At 46.6% G+C, this 21,283-nt stretch overlaps 1 protein-coding gene across 1 annotated transcript; it reads right to left on the bottom strand.

Moving 5' to 3' along the window:
• Positions 1–855: 855 nt before the first annotated feature.
• On the bottom strand, positions 856–14,422 carry SIK1 (salt inducible kinase 1). Its single transcript, XM_054654874.2, has 14 exons — positions 14,238–14,422; positions 13,716–13,920; positions 12,870–12,986; positions 10,199–10,262; positions 9,837–9,998; positions 9,419–9,543; positions 9,181–9,304; positions 8,021–8,244; positions 7,605–7,754; positions 6,892–7,014; positions 6,416–6,644; positions 5,459–5,734; positions 4,717–4,951; positions 856–3,928 (listed from the first exon to the last, which is right to left on the bottom strand). The coding sequence occupies exons 2-14, from the start codon at positions 13,866–13,868 to the stop codon at positions 3,499–3,501; spliced, it is 2,412 nt and encodes an 803-aa protein (XP_054510849.2). The 5' UTR covers positions 13,869–13,920; positions 14,238–14,422; the 3' UTR covers positions 856–3,498.
• Positions 14,423–21,283: the final 6,861 nt, after the last annotated feature.

Below are 21,283 nucleotides of genomic sequence, written 5' to 3' on the forward strand. Positions count from 1 at the left end.
ACATAACCCTGGAAAAACATGAGTGTGACACTTTTCTATCAGTTCAGGAGTCACAGCAAATGCACAAAGAGCTCTACAAATTCCAGCTCAGCAAACAACTACTTTAAAAAGCAAAATAAGTAAATATTATCTCTGTTTCCCCTCAAGCTTCTGTTTTACTTCTTGGATTTACCTTTCCATCACTCTCCCTTTCTTTCACAATGTGATAGGTGGGGTTTAAAATAAAAACTTCAGGATGGAAAAAAAAAAGAGGAAAAAAAAATTGATCCTTAATTTCTTTTTAAAAAACAACATTGCTTGGGAGTTTTTTTGGGTTTTTTCCCTGAGTGTTTGTCAGGTCAAACTAAAACTTGTCAATATTTAGGGGTCCCTTTGCAGACAAAATCATTCCTCTCTCTCATTGTGAGTGCACGAGCTGAATACAAAGCCCTTTCAGTATTTTTTTAACTCTAAAGTTATATTTTACAAAACACAATCCACTCTCCCCTGTGACTCCCTCCCTCCCTTTGCTCCTCTCAGGAGCTGCCCTAATCTGGCTGGGGCTGTCCCAGCTGAAGGTGACACTGAGGGAGGGAGGGAGAGCCCATCTGGTGACACCACCACGCTGGGCCATCCTCACTGCCCAGACCTCTGGTCCTGCTGCATTTTATAACCTGATTACCACGGACTTGGTAAATTCAGACAGATTGCCTACCAGCAAAACGCTCAATATCCCATTATCAGATTTGTGGGCCCACCATCCCTCTTCATTTAGGATGTAATAGAAAGTGTCAGTAATGTCCTATGGAGTTTGGCTTGAAAATGAATCTTGACTATGCAAATCAAAAGTGCACTGGGTGAAGATACTCCACAGAATCACAACAATTTTAAAACATTTTTTATTTAAATATTAAATAAAACACATCAACTAATCATTTTGGTGTACACCTCTCATTTTAACATAAGAAATAAAATGATTGTTCAGTCATGATAAAAAATAAACTATACATCTCAATTAAACCAATCACGTAGTGTCTTTAAATACCCTATTGCATTGCAGTCTGCAGAACAGCACTGTCAAGATATCTACAAAAAAAAAACCCCAGACTTTTAAAATGACCTCTTCTGCTCCAGCAATAATTCCAAAGAGGTTCTACAGCAATTGGAAAAGAAAAGAAAATACTATGAAAGTAAAGTGCTTGTCATTGCTCAGGACAGGAAACAAAAGAATCTGTGGCCTTTAGATCCATGGCATTAAACAAAACACAAATTGAGGAGGAAGTTCTGTGGTTTAAGTACATGTGCTGCCCCTTAAAATACTGAAGGCCAAGTTGCTGCTTTGTGACAAGCTGGCTTCTTCTTGCCCTTCTCTCCAGCCATCTCCATGCAATCTCTTTTTTGGGTTGGGTTTTTTGGGGGGTTGTTTGTTTGTTTTCTTTTAAACCCACACTACAAATGAGCATGAGACTTTGGTGTTTTCTCTGCTGCAAGGCACCTCTCATTAACAGGAGTTCAACTCGAGCAATTTTCTGTCACTTTGAAGCTTTCAGACCATGGAGCAGCAGTGGCAAGCTGGAGATGCACCAGTACAGACACACAGATACAACACACAGATAAAGAGGTTGTTTATGGAGAGCCACAGACAGAGCCACATGACATCTTCAACTCTTCCTACTCCCACCAATTAACCTGGTCAATCTTTGGCTTTTTTATTTTTTCCTTAAAAAAAAAACCAAACAACTAAATAAACCAAACAAAAAAGAAAACCCCAAAAAACCCAAAACAGGTCTCTATATTATTTGCAATTGTGTAATACTGCAGGTTGCATGAAGCCAAGGTAACTTGAAGGCACCCTGTGTCATACTAGGGAGATGGGTCCTTTAAGCATTTAGACAGAATGCAGCTACACTCTGACACTTGGATGGCAGCTCCCAGCCAAGCTGTCTCACTGTCTGCTCACCTGCTTCCAAAGTTTGCATGCACTCCCCAACTCATGTCTGTAGGAGCACAGCCTGTCCTCCCCTTTAAACCTCAGCACAACCTCTATTGACACCAACAGAAGTCATGGTCTGCCTCAGGAGGGGAGTTGGGGTTTATACCAGAAACACAAGAGAAGCATATTACAAAATATAAAAAATAACTAGTGTTATATAGTTTTCTGCTTCCTATTTATATACATATACAGCATTAAAAACCATACGAAAAAACACCTACCTAATGCAAAACCTCGTTTTGCTAATATGCCAAAAAACAAACCAACCAAAAACAAACACCCAAAGATTGTGCTGTTTTACTCACTTTTAATACAGTTTTGTTCAGAAAAAGCTGTACTCCATTAGAGTAGAATTCTGTTCTAGCCTATTCCTTTTGTCTTTGTCAGTATATAATTATAACCTCAATATTGCACATTTCCCCAAGAGTCAGTTCTGTTTGGACCCTGATAATGAAATGCATAAAAACATAATTAGCAGCGGAAATAACGATGTGCAGCACTAAGAAATACCCCTCAGGCAACTTTGTAGGCAACCTCCAGGAGGGCTTTTTAAAAAGAAAAACCCTTCCCATTACCCCACAGGTGCTGCTGCTTCCCTCCTCAGTGCCTCGGCAAGAATATGAACAAACTTAGAGTTTATAAAAAGATTCCTAAAGATTACCCAGACCAACAAAACATGGGCATGTGTGCACCTGTGTGTATGTACACACACACCACTCCCAAACAAACATCCCTGCAAAAGACCAGGCATTTTGCAATTTGGATCCTGATTACCAAGGGATACATTTCCAATAGTTACTGCTTCTATACTAATTAGAAGGGCATGCTGAGCTTTTCCAGCTGATGTATCAAGCAAGAAGTTCACAGTTTTCATTTAAAGTATGTGTATCTGGGAGGTGTGGAATGGGGATGTTGGTTCCTTTAAATAAAATGAGTGTTAACAGGAGGGAAAAGGAAAAACAACAAATGGCAATGCTTCCATTTTTGTCTCCTTATGAATGCATAATGCTGCATGCCACTGGTTTTCTGTTTTGTTTTTTTTTTTTTTCTAAAGAGGTAATCATCTTCACAAACCCATAAATGAATATTGTGAAAAAGGGAGGCTCTGGTCCCTTCTTTGAAAAGCCTCTCCCTGCTGTGTCACCACTACTGACAGCTGCTAATCTTGCATAACAGCAGAGCTGTATTGGTCTGACTTGAGTACAGTACCGAAGAGTTCTTCCCCAACCACATCCCTCCCTGCCCCCACAAATGCCCCACCCATCTGCCCCATCATTATTTTTTTTCCTTTTTTTTTAAAAAAAAAAATCAGTTTCTATTCGTATTTGTTCAGTGCAAGAATAGTAGAAGCAAAAAGACATACATATTGCTTGTTTCAGTCCTATAAAGTTGCCAGCTTTCTGAGCCAGACAGCCTCTTCACATACTTCAAAATTTATTGCTTCTGAGAGTCACTCGTCCCCACGCCGCCAGCCAGCCAGGGAGCAGCGGTGAAAGTTCCCCCGCAACGGGAGCTGCCCAAAGCTCTCACTTGACCAGCACAAACTTGCCCAGCTGGCTGGAAGTCAGGTCCTCCATCTCACAGTCCCCGTGCTGCAGGGTGACAGTGTCATAGCTCGGGGATGGCGTGGAGAAGCTCTGCTGCTGGGAGAAGGGGGCGGCCAGCGGGGCCGCGCTGCTGCTGCTGCTGCTGCTGCTGATGTACAGGTGAGTGTCCAGCAGGTGAGCGGCCGACGACACCGGGGACACGCTCAGCCCCAGGAAATGAGGTTGGAGCAGTTGGCTGCTGCCAGCAAAGGCCAGCTCAAAGGAGTTCTCTCTTTGCAGCTCTGACAGCAGAATGGAGTTGGAGGCTTTGCAGGTTCCATCAGAGGAGGGGATGCTGCTTGCTGCAGGTGTCTGGGAGGTCTGGGGACAAGCTGTTTGGAGTAGTTGGTGATGCTGGAACTGGAGCATTCTGAACAAAATCCAACGGGGAAGAGATTAGTTCTATTCCTATTCCATGTTCTATTCCTTCCTTTCTTGCCCCTAACCTTGACCATAACTTTCCCCTTTGTTTCCCTCTATCAAACCTCTCCTTAGCCCAGCCAGCACAATCAAAGCAAGCTGCCCATGCCAGGCTTTCCCTCATTCTGTCAGAATTCCCTACCCCTTCTGTCAGAGGGCAACTGTCACAACCAAGTTTATCTGGTCACGATTTGGCCACCTAATAATAGATGTTCTAGAGACAATGTGTGCAGATAAACCGGAAGCTCAATTTTCCATCTCGCTTCTATGGGAATGAAGAGGTGCCACCACACATGACATTTGAGGCCACTGGAACTGTGCCTCCTTTGTGGGCTGTAACTTTTCCAAATTACAAGGTCTCACTTCCTTGCCATGGGAAAATTACAGGAGGAGGCAGAGGAGGAAAGAAATCATTCCCAAAACTAACAAAGAAAAACACAGCTTGCAGTAGGGAGAAGCAATGTTTTCCCCCACACTACCAAACTGCTTCTCAATTCAGCAGCCTCCAAATATTTGAACATTGAGATTTTTGAGTGGAATTGCACGTCCTGTGTTACATGTGCCAGGGCAGGAAGCCACAAAGGAAGCCAAGCAGTTTACCCACTGCCACACAGCAAAGATGGACGACAGGAACCCCCAGTGACCAAACCCCCAACCTCTTTTGCTGTGTTTACCCCTCCTTGCTTGCCCTTAACCCAAAGTAAACACAAAGAAAAGGCACCAAAGCTCCTCCCTCACCTCTGCTGCTGCAGCACCTCCTCCAGGAGGCTTCTCCCCTCTCTGCTGCTCCCGCTGCTGCTGTACATGCAGGTGTTGGGCTGCGTGTGCTGGAAAGGGCTCATGGCACTCCTTGCTGCCCGAGAGGAGGAGGAGGACTGACACACCTGCCGAGCAAAGCCTTTGATTTTATTCAAGCCGAGGAACCCCTTGGCTCGAGCGTTCTTCCGCAGCTGCTGCCTAAAAGCCTTCAAGCCTGTGGGACACGAGGAAAAGAAATGCACTTTAATCCTCCTCCTGTTTGCCTGCAGTACAGATCAGCCTTTCTGGGCACTGCCTTCCTGGGTGGGAGAACTGGGCTGGAAGAGTTCATCTTCACCCTCTGCCTGGTGGTCAGAGCAGGATTTAGGTAATGAAACAGGGACTGGGACAGCTGCACCCTTGTGCAGATGGACGTGCATGGCAAAGGAAAAGCCTGAGAGAAATCATGACGTTGTACACTCCATATTTTAGGAGGAAGGTGGAGCCTGCCATCCCACTCACGGCAGCAGAAATATCTCCATGGGCAGGCTGAATCAGTGTCTGAGAACCTTTCCCCAGGGCATCCCACCCTCTCTCAGGGCCCATGAACATGAGAGGCAGAATATCCAGGTGTCCAGCCTCAGTGTAACACTAACGGGCAGCAAGTCTCCCTGCACCCAACCCTTTCACAGTGGCTGTTGGGAGGGTGCAACTCCTCAGCAACAAGCCAGGAAGGCATTACCTTGAGTTAATGAGGTATCAGATGCTCGCCTTCCTTCTTGGAAGCTGACAGGCAGGAGAGAAGCACCTCCCATGCAGCCCTGGACTTGTAACACGGGAGCGTCAGACTGGGAAGCGAGGAAAGGCGACGTCATCCTCGCTGTGGCCGGGCTCCCCGTCATTACTTGACCTGCCAAACAGCTGCTCAGGGCCACTGAGCTGTCATTTGAAGATGAAGTAAGGCAGCTGTCTGAGCTAGTTCCCTCTGTGGGGCTGGCAGAGGAGGAAATGACTATACCTATGGAAGGGAAGGAAGGAGAGAAAGAACATTCCCAAGATGAGTACAGGAAGGAACAAACATGACATCAGAGCCTTCTGCCCACCTACACTGGCACTAATAAACAGCCTTGAGCTGGAGAGGTGTCCAGCAACTCCTCTTGTCCCAGGGCTTGACTCCAGCAAGGGGTCAACAAATCAACAAATAACCTCAGTTTGGGCTCCTGTCCAGCTGGCCAGCAACACCAGCATCACCAGGCTGTGCTGGATCGGGCACACAGTGTTTTTTAGCACAACCAGGATGATTTGTGAACAGTTGTGCTTATTTAGTTGGCTCACAAGGTCTGGGTATGTACCAGACTCAATCAGTGAGGTGTTTTTTTGTTAAATTCAGGCACTTTTTCCTCCCCCAGTACAACAGCAGGAGCAAGCAGACCAGGTTTGTGACCTGCTTGTGAGCATGCTCCCCTCTGAAGAGATCTAGGTGAAATACAACAGCACAGCTTCTCTTCCCTAAGGGAAGGGCCTAAGGGCCCTGCTTACAGACAGAACTGGAGGGCAGAGTACAAACCTCTTTTCTAGGCTTTCCTACCCTTGTCAAGGTAAAATCAGCCCACTCTCCCTCAGCATCTGGGCTCCATGACACTCCTCTGCTCTTTTCCCCTACCTACAGACATCCTTCATCTCTCCCAGACTTACTTACATGGAGGGACATGCTGATAGAAATGGGTGGTCACTTCTGCCAGGGTGTGCCTCCTGCTGGTGTTGCTAGGGATGCAGATGGGGTGGTGGTCATATGCCTTAATTTCATCTTCCAGCTCCTTCTCTTGCCTCACTTCCTCACTGATGGTGGTCTCCAGCAGGCTGTTCGGGGAGATGGAGCGGTTCCGGAAGAGCCCGTTGAAGTTGGTGTCCACAGGGAAGAACACAGGCTGGAAAACATGCCAGATCACAGACTTCAGGGTCTTTTCCTTCTTTCTGCACTACCTTTTAATGCTCTCCACAATCCTGTGGCATGTCTCCAGTAGGAATATTGTTTGAGAGGCTACGTGACAATGTGTCCAAATGCCAAATAAAACATAGGAGGGAGAGAACAGTCACGACCCCCATTGTTATGGAATGGCAGAACAATGAAAAAAAAAAAAAGAAGCAACGCAGAGTTTATCAGGGAACACCAACCTGTAATGGATTGCTTATGTCACAGTCCATTTCTGCCTGCAAGGATGGCTGAATCAGGCTCTGAGGTTGCTGGTAAAGCAGAGATGATCGCAGGGTTTCACTAGTGAGAGTGTCCTGAGGCATCTGGAGAGAGAGCGATGCACAGAAGCCATCACACACACTGCAGTTCCACGTGACTTTTCAGATACTGGAGAGTCACAGAATTTCAGAGCCACCTTCCCTGCAAGCTCTCTCCTCATGCTTTCTATGAAAATGAACAAAGCTAATCCATCAATGCCAACACAAACACAGATCTCCTCCTCCTCCTAAGTTAGGCAATTTAACTGGAAGTGCAATTTGCAGAGGCACCCAAACCACACTTTAAAGGGGGTGGGGGCGAAGAAAATAAAATGAATGTCAGAAAAACACATTAAGTGACTCATGGAGTACTTCTACAGGATATGCAACAAAGAAGCATAACCAAGCCATGCCTAAAAGGGCAGATTTCCATGAGAAGTCTAATCCTGTGGCTCATTATTGACCTGCACTGGAGGCAGACTATTCTTTGGACCATGACCCGCGGTCACTTCCTAGGAAACAGGGCATTAATATTCACTCAGCCTCCTGCTGAAGAACAGCAGGCTATGTCCTGTCAGAGGGCACCACTATCAGAAATGGTTCTCAGAAGCTTGGCAGCTGCATAGAAAGGGGGATGCAAAGGTGCCTCTGCTCACCTCAGCGTTGGTGATCTCGGAGCTCCGGGGCCGCGGCTGCCGGCCGGCTGCCGGCCGAGTGGACACCTGGCTGCTCCGGTACTCCTTCAGGCGCTCCAGGAGCAGGTAATAAATGGCAGCAAAATGGTTGTAGCTGCTGTTCTGCAGGGACTGGAAGACATTGGAAGGGCCTTCTGAGTTGCAGGTAACTCAAGATGTAAGCAGCCAAAACTCATCACTAAGGGCTCAGAGCAGCACGCTCGGAAAACCAAGCAAAATCCACAAGGGCAGGGAGGATTTTATGCTGTGACACCAGATCAAGGCCACTCATTGAATGACCCATGAGTGCACCACTGGCATTCTGGTGGTCACTGGAGATGTATCTAAAGGGCAAGAGATGTATCTGGTGGAGATGTATCTAAAGAGCAAGAACTCACCTCCACAGTCCTCTGCCTGTCGATGCCAAGTGTTTGCATGATCCCAAGGACCTGCTCGTTATAGTCACCCAGGTTGGAGTTGTAGTTTTGCATGGAGAAGGACAAGGACTGCTGCTGCTGAAGGGAGGGGTCAGCCTGCATCCACTTGTGCTGCTTGATCTGGGAGATGGTTATCCGCTTGGTTGGGTCCACAACCAGCATCCGTCGGATTAGTGTTTCACAGTCTGGGTGACAAAGAAAGACAAACTCATGAGCAAGGGGCAAAAATGTAACAGCCCAGCCCCAGGTCATGCTAAGAACACTTCCCAGCAACAGTGTAAGATGCCTATGAAAACAGGAATTAAAGGTTTGGGTGCAGCTGATGACTGATCTGACTATTAGATATCCCAGACAGCACAAGAGATGTTGACATGCATATCACAAAAACAATATCTCACTGCAGGAAATGAAGCTGTACTGGATACCAGGTGGCCTTGCACCTTGTACAAGAGCTGGTTTTGAGAGGTTTGATGGCATTACATGCACATAAAATAGGTCAGAATTTAGTACAGAACCCCATCACATACAACTTCCTGGTCCTGGCCTTATACTGCTTATTTACTTATAACCAGGAAATAAAGCTGTTCATGGCTGTAACTGATAAACTTCAGACTTCAGCAGTTATCTCCACGTGACAACACAGACACGTTCACTTGGTTTTGAAACCAAATCAGAGAGAGGTGATAACACTCTTGAGTTTCATGTTTCTCATCAGACTGTTGGAATTCTCAGGAAACACTGCTGAGTCCCACTGTTCCTGCTCTCCTTGGCAGCACAGGCACACTGGAATACCCTCCTTCTGCATAGCTAAAATATCTTAGGAGAACTACACCTATGGCAGCATTGCAGGCTACTCTCATTAAAATCCTGTTTTCTCTCTTTTCTGAGCGATTATTTCTCCAGCTAGGGAGTCAAGTATTTTTGTAATCCATAGGGATATTCTAAGAAAGGAAACTACAGCTTTTTAGATGCACCACAAAGCAGATCCCAGAAAACAAAACATCTCCTGCCCTACAGAAACTACTGGATACATGAAAACAAAATAATTGCCAGCTGCAAACTGGATAGCTACTCCTTTATAGCACCTGTTCTAACGTTAAGGATCTGAAAAAAAAAAGCACCTTCGGACATGAAGTAGGGGATGCGGAACCGCCCCTCCAGCACTCTTTGCCTCAGGGTTGGTAAATTGGGTCCATCAAAAGGCAGAGAACCGCAGACAAGGACGTACAGAACCACCCCAAGGCTCTGCCAATAGAAAACAGCACAGCAAGTGAGTGACTCCAGGAAAAGCAACGACTCTGAAGGCCCACAGACCCTCACAAGGTGTGAAACGCAGTTTCTGAGGAATAGCAAGCTCACCCATATGTCAAGGTGAGGTCCTTCATATTCTTTGCCTTCGAAAACTTCTGGAGCTGCATAGGGTGGGCTTCCACACCAAGTGGAGAGGGGCTCTCCCGACTTGTAAAAGTTTCCAAAGCCAAAGTCTGAAATAAAGATGAAAATCTGGGGTAAGACAACAACACTCAACCGCATACTAATATTTCAGAAGTAGCAGAAAATGGAGAGAAAGGAACAGATGTGTTGCTTTGTTTTCTGCCTATTCATTTAAGCTACTCCCTTCTGTTCACAAAATCTGTTCCAAGAAATATCTGTAACTCTTTGTTTTATTTTCACTTACAGAAATACAAACACATTTACAGGATCATCCTAGGGAAGCCCAAACGTCTAAACAACATGCCTGATGTTCTTTATAAAGTGACCTCCTCTTTCCTGGTACCTGCTAATTTGATGTTCATGTTAGCATCCAGCAGGAGGTTCTCTGTTTTGAGGTCCCTGTGCACGATGTGGTGGCTGTGACAATATTCCACTGCTGAGAGAATCTGCCAGAACTTCTTCCGTGCTTCGCTCTCGCTCAGGTGCCCGTTGGAGGTCAGGTGATCTGCCAGGCAAAATCAGAGAGGATTTAGAAACACCCCAAAGAAATTTTTCATAATCCTGCAGGTACTGCGCTTGCTGTTTGACAGCTGACAACACAAGCCCCAGGTTTTTAATCAGAATGTATCTGTTACTCAGGAATGACAAAATAAAGCCATGGTTTCTAAATCTAAGGAACTGTGAGCTCCATCAGTGAGGACTTACCAAACATTTCTCCATTCTTTGCAAACTCAGTAACAATGTACAGCATATCCTTTGTCTCCATAACCTGTGAAGACATGAGAGGACACAATTTAAAAAAAAAAAAACCAACAAAACAACCAGAGCTCTACAGTTTCATTTATTTTTCTATGTGAATTCTCAAACATATCCATTCAAATTCATATTTGCAGCAGCAGCTGGCAGTAAAAGCATCTAATTTTGCACCACAGAGTTCTTTCCAAGCAAACTGGTAATGAAAAAGATAACAAATCAAGGCTTATGTGCCTACATTACACAATGGCTTCCCAGGCCATTGTTCTTCTCACCATTACCAAGCTACCTAATCTCTCCAAGAGAGCAGATGAGTGTTTAGATAATTTCATACACTCTCCTTTTGTTAAAATATGCACATATAGTTTTATGACATATTTTCAACATGCAAAGAAACACAGAAGTTTATCTAAAGTTGTCTTTGTTTCAAGGCTAGTGGGGGCTCAGATCAGCAGAGATGGCTGCAAGCTGGACAAAGCAAGAAGTGGTATCAGATCCCCTGCTCCTGCTTGGAGTTGGCTGGGACATGGGAGCCTCCTGTGCAAGGGATAACAAGCTCCTGTTTGTGTAACAGCAGTGCTTGATGCACATCAACAACTGTCAATATATTGCCTATCAATCTAGTATCACCTTGCTTTGACATTTCACAATATTTGCCTTTGGAGGAAAATAAAAAAGAATAACTAAAATCCAAACGATGAATGAGAGATGCTGAGCGTTTCCAAGTTCATCTTCAGTTGCCACAGCACACCTTTGAAACGTTGCATTTCAGAATACAACATTTCCCTGGAAACTTTTCCCTCTCACGGAGCAGATACTTTGTTTTGGAAGCAGGAGGCTCACAAGAGGTTAACAATCCAAAAAGCCTCAATTCTACTTCAAAGGCTGTAACTTCCAGGCTCCCAACATGTAACCTTTTTCAAAGACTCTTGTCCTCCCCTCACTACAAGTACACACAGACACGAAATGAAAATAAACAAACAAGGAGCAAAGGAAGAGAGGTTCCCAGTTAAAAAACTGAAGGAAAGTGTTCTGGGAAACTTGCCAGCTGAATGAAATTAAGACGTGGTGCTGAAACTAAAACAATGATGAAATAATACAAGAACACACACCCTACACTGGTATGTCATCTAATTCCATCTCTGCTTCTCAGCCTCCATCAAACAGGTAAAGCATCAGTTACAACAACAAAGAAAAGAAAACTTCACTGAAAAGAAATTATGGTCCACTACCAACGTCATCTGCTGCATCAAGTGAAGTGGTTCAACGAGATGGAATTTAACCTGCTTTTCTAAATGCTCTGAAACAGTATTTTCACCCACATCATTCCACTGAAATGAACTCAACCAAACTGTTAGAATGTTTCTGTGTGTCCTATACTGCCCCGTGGGCAACCCTGACGTCAGCCCTCAACACAGAACCATTTTTGTTATGATGGGTAACACTATAAATACAAACACTTCATGTGTGTCAAGGTCTTTTAAAATAATGCCTTGCTTAAGCACCTGCTTTACTGGCTCTTCAGCCTTACATGTTAATTAAACCTTTTTTTTTTCTTTTTTATTTTTTTTAAGCCAACAAACCCAGCAATAAGATCACAGCTGATAATAGTGTTTACTACTGCACATGGACTTTCAGACCTGCTGCTTCATCCATCTCCACCTTTCTCCCCTCTGCCCTTTCAGACAGGTCCAGAAAGACTGACAGCTCTGCCCTGCTCATGGCAGGGGCTTGCACCAGATGACCTTTAAAGGTCCCTTCCAACCCAAACCGTTCTGTCACCTTAAATCCACACGGCATTGTTTAAATGATTAAGAGGAACTTACACCAAAGGCTACTTAGATCTAACGTTTAGAATTTGCAAAGCAGCCCTTGCTCACGAGACAAATGTGATCCTGCTTTCTGCACAACACATTCATTCGTTCCCACGGTTAAAAATATCCATCAGTGCAGAAACTAAATAAATCTAAACCAAAATTCATGTTGTGAAACTCTGAAGGGGAAAGATACTTAAAATACATTTTCAAAACGACACAAACTGCAACAGAACAACCAAACAGGTGATTTTTTGACATATTCTAAGATAGCAACATTTACCACCTTTTCATTTTTCACTAATCTAATTCTTCGATTAAGTTTCCACTTAGACTTTCTACTTAGATTCATTTGGTTTAATTGTTGGTGATTTTATATCCCTTCCACTAAAGGCAAACTCAACTTTAGTCCTTCCTTCTCTACCACCCAATGTGAGTTTAAGTCTTCCTCTTATCTAAAGCATGTAAGAAGTTCCAGTCCTCTAGACTGGGAAAAGCAGACGAGGTAGGAAAAGCAAGTTAATGATAGAAGTTCACCTAACCCATTCCCCAGTCTGAAACAAACGTCAGCCTGCTTTCAGCTTTGTAAATTTTACAGTGAATTTTGTCCAAAAGCTGTCTAATACCAGAATCTCGTTCAAAGAATGAAGAATGACTTTGAAGACATCCAGTTTACTTCAAACGTTTTACAAAAAGTATTTCAGTATTTCAATATGCTTTCTCTCCACAAATATCAGATGCAAAAATCACAAGCAAGAGACCACAAGCATATTTTATCTACGTGGTGCACTTCAAAGGTGGACTCTTACCTGATATAGCTTGATAATGTGGGGATGATTCAAAAGCTTCATTATCTGAACTTCTCTATAAATCTTCTCCAGGTTGCTTGGGTCTAACCTTGTTTTGTCTATTATTTTTATTGCAACCTGCAAATTTAAATAATAACAAAACAACCCCAGGTATTACAAAACAGGTACTCTCACTGTTAAGATACCTTAAAAAAAAAAAAAACAAACAAAAAAGACACACCCCCGCAATAACACACCACTCACAAAATCCAAGTAAAGTAGCTTTTAAAGTAGCTTTTAAAGCACAGACTTGACAAAGCTGATCCTGTTTTTCTGAACCGCACAGAATTCGCGGCACAGAACGTTTTCGTTTTTCTTTTCTACGTCAAAGGATTACACGTAAGGTAGCGAACAGAACTGCAGAAATTAGCACTGGACAGGATTCTGTAAATCTTTTAATCCGTCCCATGCCAGTGAAAAACAGATCCCTGTTACAGACTATCTCCTAGTGTAGTGACTGAGACGGTCTTGACATGCACCAGAAATATAAATACGGCTGCCTGCCCAGGAAAAAAATATTTCTGCAAATAAGACCCCGAGTTCTTTGTTCTTGAAGACCACTGAATGAAAAAAAAAAAAAAAAAAAAAAAACAACCAAAAAAAACCCCAAACGTCTGAAGCACGGCGTTTCCAGCAAACTGAGAGTAACTCAACAGAGCTACAGTAACACAGAACTGCGGGAGCTGGGGTTTCTTTGCAGGCATTCTTGCCGCGTTTTAATTCTACACAGCGGGAAAACTCGCAGCCCCCGTCCCGCGGAGCGCGGCATCACCCGCGGGGCCCCGCGCCCGCTCCCCGCGCACCCACCTGCGTCTTGGTCACCCTGTGCCGGGCCAGCTTGACCACGGCGAAGTTGCCTTTCCCCAGGGTCCTCTCGATGTCGTAGAAACCGACTCGCAGGGGCCGCTGCTGGCCGTGTGCGGCCGCGGGCGCCGAGGCGAACTCCGACATGATCACCATGGCTCAGGCGGGGGGCGGGCAGCGCCTCAGGACGGGAGCATCCGCGCAGCACCTGCACGGACACGGCAGCGCCTCAGGACGGGAGCATCCGCGCAGAGCCCGCACGGACACGGCAGCGCCTCAGGACGGGAGCATCCGCGCAGAGCCCGCACGGACACGGCAGCGCCTCAGGACGGGAGCACCCGCACGGACACGGCAGCGGCAGCGCCTCAGGACGGGAGCATCCGCGCAGCGCCCGCACGGACACGGCACCGTCAGCCGCGCTCCGCTCCGCCGGCCCTGCCCGCCCCGTCCGCGCTGCTGCCGCCGGCCCCGCTCCCCCCGCGGCCGCGCAGAGCCCGGCGGAGCGGCCGTGGAGCCGCCTCGTACCTGGCGGGCGGAGCGCGGTGTGCGCGCAGGGCTGTGCGGGCGGGCGGCCGCGCGTGTGAGTGAGTGCGGCGGGGCCAGCGCGCACCGGGGGGCAGGCGGCACCACGCGGGATGTCCCGGCCCCCAGCCCTGCCCGCCCCTCGCCTCCATGCGCGCACCGCCCGCCCCGCCCGCCTCTTCCCCCCGCCCACCGCCGAAAGCCGAGACGGGCCCATTGACGTCACTTTGACGCCAGCGAGACGCGCGGCCGGGCGCGGGGCTGGAGGGGAGCGGAGACACCGGGACGTTGCCAGGGAACGGGCGGCGCTGACGCGGGCGCTGATGGAGCCGTCGCCCGGGAGACCCGGGGGGGGCGGTGACGTCAGGGCGGGGGGAGGCAGGGATGGAGGGGGGGGTCGGGGGGTCTCCTGCCCACCCCCCGGCCCGGCACGGCTCGGCACGGCTCGGCACGGCCCGCCCTCCCGGCGGGGTCGCTCCCCGGAGCGGCGGCGGCTCCCGACGGGGCGTCCCCGGCAGCGCAGGGATGTCGCGATTGCGGCGCCGCCCCGGCGACAGCACCTGGAGCTGGTGACCCCCCGGTGACCGCCGCTGCTGCCGGCGGGGGTGCCGGTGTCCCCAGCCGCCGAGGCACCTCTAGCGCAGTGAGATGGGGAAGTCCCGCTGGCGGCAGGAAAAGTGCGGCCGCAGCCCTGCAGGGGAGCGTTTCGTGCCGAGGCACAGCGGGGCCGTGCATGCACCTCACACCCTTTGCACTGTGCCTGCAGCAGCAAACGCACCCGCCTTCCCCTGCGCAAGGCCGGCTTCCCTGTCCCTGCTTTCCTGGGTGTGATGGAGGGGATGCTGCAGAGGGGATGCTGGGGACAGCAGCCCTCTGGGTCCACCGGCTGGGCACTGACAGCAGCAGAAGTAATAATAATTAGAGAGGGTGTATATATATATATATGTGTGTGTGTGTATGTGTATATATATAAAATCACAGAATGGTTTGGGTTGGAAGGGACTGTAAAGATCCTTCAGTCCCAATGTCCTGCCATGGGCAGGGACATTCATCTTCCTCTGGAGCAGGTTGCTCAGAGCTTCATCCAGCCTCACCTTGAACACCTCCAGGGATGGGGCAGCCACAGCTTTTCTGGGCAACCTGTTCTGGTGTCTCACTACCCTCACAGTAAAGAATTTCTTCCTAATATCTAACCTAAACGTACTCTGCATCAGTTTGAAGCCATTGTCCCTTGTCCTGTCACTCCAGGTCCTTGTAAATAGTCTGTCTCCATCTTTCTTGTCAGCTCCCTTCAGGTACTGGAAGGCTGCAATTAGGTCACCCTGAAGCTTCCCTTTTCCAGGCTGAGCAATCCCAATTCTCTCAGCTTTGCTCATAGGAGAGGTGCTCCATCCCTCTGATCATCCTGGTGGCCTCCTCTGGGCTCTCTCCAATAAGTCCACGTCCCACATGTTTGTGCAGCCCTGTGATACTATTGCAACCCAACACTCAGAATACACCTGCAGTGCCATTATCCCTGCTCAATGTGGAAGGGAGGCTTGGGAAATTTCCCTTTGGCACACCAAGGCTTAAGGATGTGGTATAGGATTGAACCTCAGCCAAGAGACTCCTCTCAAGGTCAGATGTGAAACAGCAGATGCACAGGGTTCAAACAGGGCGATCTGCAGCCTCCACGCAGCAGGTGACCAAAATGTTTGTACACTTGGAGTCAAATTCCAGTCTAGTCTCAAAAATAAGTTTTGAATGATGCCTGCCATATCTGTTTTTCAGCTTTATCTTCTCTATTGCAGTCAGTCTAGGCTCTTTCCAGACAGGTAGTTCTTCAGTCAGGAGATGGGTTTCTGACTGGAAAACTCTCCCTGTCAGTCTGAGCCTCTCCCCTGACCAACACAGGGGCCCATGGCACACTGGGAAGTGACCCTGCTCTTCCATCCAGGCCCACCATACAAATTGGATTTGCCAGACTGCTGGAAATAGGGTAGAAAAGTTGCAGCTCTGCTTCATGCTGAAAATTTCAAAGCACTCGGTAAAAATCTCTTCAAAGAGAAGATGGAGAGGGGATCTAATCAATACATGCAGATATCTCCAAGGTAGGAGCCAGGAGGATGGTCCCAGACTTCAGTGGTGCCCAGAATCAGGATGAGGAACAATGGCCATAAAATAAATCACAAGAAATTCCACCTCAACATAGGGAAGAATTTCTTTCCGTGGAGGTGGCAGAGCTCTGGAACACTTGCCCAGGGAGGACCCAGAGTTCCCTCTCTGGAGACATTTCAAACCTGGATGTGTCCCTCCAACCCTGAAAATTCTGTGATTCTGAGATTGTGTTCACTTGTTGTTGATGTTCTCCTTAAGGTCCTGGATGACTCCTAGAGGGTTCAAGATGGATGTGCTAGGGAAGGAAAGCAAACTTTTTGTCAATTTTTGTAAATTTGAAGGTGGGGTGAGGAAGATGTGGTGCTCTGCATCATCAAATTACACGATCCACAGGCTGTGTATCATCAATGTGCTTGAGAGAGATCTGTCAGGATGTTTTAGTGAAGTTTTAGCGTTTACACTGCGGGCTCTTTCTCTTAGAAAAATGGAGAAATAACACCTTGAATGAAAGCCCAAACTTTGTTCATACACAGAACCCACGCTTGCTTTCTGTGAGCAGGCAGGCTGGCATTCTTCAGGGCTTGAATGGAGCTGGGAGAGGGCAGAGCTGGTGGTCAGGAGCTGAAGGACAGGAGCTGCTTCCATGGTGTGACCCAAGTCATGGGACTGCTGTGGCATGTGCTGGAGAGAGGGGAATAGCACAGAGCATAACACAGAGCCAGCCTGGGCCATTGTAGCATTCAATTAGTGCTTACACAGTGCCTTGAATAACTCACATGAAAAGCTGACTTATTATTATTGTTATTATTGTTATTATTAAGCTAACAGTATATTCTCTGTGGAGCTCATGAAGAGGAGGTGACGCACAAACAGCACATACAGTAGCAGCTGCATGTGAACAGGGCCCCAGGAGTTATAAAGAAAAAAATTACCTTAATAATGGTTCCTCTGCTGTGGTGGGATTTTCCTCCCTTTAATTATAGTTGCTGTTTTCATTTGAAATTGATTAAGTGTTTTAGGATGGCAAACAGAGCTTGTCTTTTCAGAAAGAACGCTCAAAGACATCCAGCACCAGCTAGGAGTGGAACATTTTTATTCCTTTTTAAAGGACTCAGAATTTCTTTCTTCCAAAATGATAAGAGGATGACTGGATTTGGTGCTCTCCAGAACATCTCACAATTTTCCCACATTAAGGAAAGGTGGACACTTGTGCCATGAGACTTCCTGGAGAGGAGAATACACTGTCCTGATTTTAATTGCCTGCTTTGGATTGAAGAGGCAAGAAGAACTGGCAAGTGCTGCTCCCTGTGAAAGGTACTTACAGTGATCTCTGTTCCAGGGCATCTGCAGTGAAGGAGGGAGCACCTCATTTCTAAAGTTAAAACACTGTTGTATCATTGGTTGGGAATTAAAGACCCTCTACCTCTATTGCTCTCAGCAACCTTTTGGTGTTTCTCTTCCATTTTCATTCATGCAGGTAAAAAACTTGTTCCAGCAGCTCTGCTCAGAAGTAACCATTGCACAATTTTGGCAGTGTCATAATTACATCGTTTTTCTGCCCCTTTCACTCTGAATGCTGTGAAGGCATCACAGACCTCTTATGCAATCGGCTTCGATCAGCTCAGAGAGGTGCTGCTGTTGGGAAGGTCGAGGCTTTGGCAGTTTCTGCTTTAACACTTCTGCTGCCCTCTGGTGTTTTAGACATCCTGGATGAGGAGTCACCTTGGATGATGCCGTGATATCCGTGCTCGGGAGAGGTGTAATTACAGAGCTGGCTTGGTCAGAATCAGGGAAGAAAAGCGAGGGAAGTGGAGAGCACTTTTCAGAGCATATCCACCAGGATGTCCCTTGGAGTCCTCGAGGAAGAGGGAGAAACTGGGAGGACACAACTGCTAAGTTTTTCCATTGCAGCAGCTCTGTGCTCCCTCCCTGAGGCCAGCATGATCTGTGGATGGGAATGCACAGGGAGGCTGATGCCTTCCAGAACTCATCTCGCAGATATTTCCAGCAATTCAGTCTTTGGTCATTTCACTCAGCATTTTCTATCAGTTTCAAAACAAACTAACAACAATAGCAACTTTCTTCGCTTGGCAAAAAGAAAACAAACCAAGAAGTGGAGACATTCCTTTCTACCCATTTCACCCTCCACAGATGAAGTCAGCCTGGCTTTCTGTGGTGGATTTACTGGGTCACTACTTGCAGTACAGCTGTAGTTACTTGGTTTTGTTTCTTTTCTTTTCTCTTTTTTTTTTTTTTTTTTTTTTTAAAGCAGGCAATGGGGTGATTTGGTTTGGGTTTTTTGTTTGTTTGTTGGGGTTGTTGTTTGTTTGGGGTTGGTTTTTTTCCCCAGAAAATACCAGTGTGATTATTTTGAAAGTCAAATTTGTGGAATTATTTTCCATAACTTAATTGAGTAAAACCTTGCTGAAACCAATAGAGTTGTTTCCGGTCACACCAAGTTAAACTCTGGCCTAAAAAGAAATGAAATGGGAGGTGTCACATTGCAAAGACTATAGTGATATTTGAAGTAAAGAAGATGAGATAATCAACTAAAATACTTGTAGGCTTATTTCAAAAACAAAAGCATTATCTTGAAAAAAATGGTGCATGACTGTTTCTAATATGACTTCAAAGTGTCTTTGAATTTGAAAAAATCCAGGCTGCCACTGCAATTTTGGCAAAAATACTTTAAAGCTAGGATGTCCTTACTGAGGCACCACAATGGCATCCACAAATACATTTCAGACCACTGGAATGTCTTTGGTCATCACATTGCATCACAGTTACATAATTACAATCACAACAATGATCTTTTGTCATTAGGGTTTATGACATTTCATAATTAACGAGGCAATGACATCTCAGTGACATAATACATGGGGCTTGTCTTGCAGGATGAAGGGACACAGACCTTCTCCTCATCATTCCTCCTTATCTAGGGCTAGGAAATAGCTTCTGAAGGGCTCACCACCAGGTGTGTTTGGGTTCTTCACCCTCCTGAATATAATGGGGTACAAAATCTGCCTTCATGCTGAGGCTCTGAGTGTCTTTGTTTGTGTAAAGGGAAGTACAAGCACAGAACAAACAAGGTGGTCTGGGCCTTTGAGAGCTTCTCTGTTTCATTGAAATCATTTCCCTTCTGTGTCTGTCACTCTTACAGTGCTCCCCTGTGCTGGGACACGTGAGCCTGACTGAAAACTGGCAACAAATACATGAAAAAAATATGCAGAAAAGGAGAAGTGAAAAGATAGAAAAGGTTATTTCCCTTGCCCAGGATTAAAAAAAAAAAAAATGCAGTGCCAATATGGAACAATGGCTTTTGAATTAGAGTTTTTTTCCAATTAAACTTAATGACCAAAGGTTGTCAGGGTAGTAAAAATGAATACACATCTGTAATCCAACTGTGCCTATTTAAATTTAGATGACAGTCACTTTGTTTGCATCTCTTAAAACATCCATCTTCAAGGTATCCTGCAAGGTAAAGCACTTATTCTACCGAAATTTGACTGAAGAGGACCAAAATCCTCTGGGTCTGAGCACATCTGTGTTAAGCTACTGTTAGTGTTGGCATCAGGATCAGCCAGGCAGGGACCCTAGAAATACCTTTGTGTGTCCTGAGCTCAGGCAAATTGCTTTAACTCAATCCTTCCCACTGAAATTAGGTGATTAATGTTAATCTTACAGCTGGTATAAATACAGTTATGTACATCCTGGGTTTAATACAGTTCATACAAGAGGCAGCTCTTATATGTGATTTTTCTATCAGGCTGGACTTTCTGTAAGATTTGTACTTGTAGTTTAATGTTATCCTCCCACTCCCTGATCAAATGTGGACAGGGAGCAGGTCAAGCTGTTTTCCCAAGCTTTGCCACTCTCTGCCAGCAGTTTCTGTTGAAAGTGTGCATTGCTTCTCACTGCTCCCTGAAACATCCTACACACTGTAGTAGCTCATGTGCTGCTTTGTTTTTTGGGGTTTTTTAAGCCACACTTTTTCAGGGAAATTTAGCAGTGTAAGATCAGTCAGAAGCTGCCAGCTTCCCAAAGCAAAAAATAAATGCTAAGTAGACCTCAGATATGAGAGCAGAGGTGGGAGGGAGGCATGTCCATGATCCATTTGACAGGGGGTTTCTTTCCTGTGAAATTATCCTTCCCCTTCTCCTTGTGTGGGATCTTTTCTCTTTGGGATCTGTACAAAAGAGTTGGGGAAATTCTGCCAGCCCGATGGGAGTGGTGGGAAACCAGCCCCTGTCCAACGAGTTTGGAAACCTTCCCCTGGGCAGACCAGGAGGCTGAAGGCTGCTGTCCTCATCCTTACAGCTGCTGGAGCTGCCACGAGATGTTCCCAGCTGGGAAAGACCTGCCAGCAATCCTTCAGCCAGTGCAGGGACTGGATGTCTGCTCCATGCTGGGCTGGAGGGACAATCTGTGAGGGCAGGAAGGGAATTCAGCCTCGTTCCTTTTGGGCTGACTGTCCCAAGTGTCCAATTGCAGGAGTTTTACAGCAGTGCCATAGGATGCGGGGAGGCCCCGGCCGTGCAGCTGCGGGTGCCGTGGACACGTGCCCAGCAGGAAGCATCCTGAGACAATGGAATTCACTGCACACGGATGTTCTCTGCTGGTGGCTCTGCTGGTGACCTGAGCGAGGCAGTTTTGATGTCCCCTCGCTGCGGCCTCTGCTCCCCTCCCCTCTCTTGGTGAGTGATTCATGCGGAAAGCTCCAAATCATTCCCCGGGGATAAAGTTAATAAGGGCCCCCTCACCTTTCCTCTATATTCATGCATTAGAGTCTGAGATCCAGTCTGCTCTAGCTGCAGTTTGAAATGGAAAGGCAATCTCTTCCCCAGAGTCCCAGGTAATTTCTTCATCTGCCAGGCAAGGGGATGTGCACTGGCTGCTTTGAAGAGGGTTTAAATGACATTTGTCTACAGCATACCAAAAAAATCAGGAGCTTC

Source organism: Agelaius phoeniceus, chromosome 2 (assembly GCF_051311805.1).
Source record: "Agelaius phoeniceus isolate bAgePho1 chromosome 2, bAgePho1.hap1, whole genome shotgun sequence".
NCBI classification, from domain to species: Eukaryota; Metazoa; Chordata; class Aves; order Passeriformes; family Icteridae; genus Agelaius; species Agelaius phoeniceus.

Bases quoted from the DNA above. Each gene is read 5' to 3' on its own strand.
- SIK1 (XM_054654874.2), bottom strand. From the start codon at position 13,868: ATGGTGATCATGTCGGAGTTCGCCTCGGCGCCCGCGGCCGCACACGGC. The intron at 9,305-9,418 runs GTGAGCTTGCTA...TTCTATTGGCAG, and splicing joins GACCTCACCTTGACATATGG to AGCCTTGGGGTGGTTCTGTA. The intron at 8,245-9,180 runs GTGCTTTTTTTT...TTTGTCACCCAG, and splicing joins CCCCTACTTCATGTCCGAAG to ACTGTGAAACACTAATCCGA.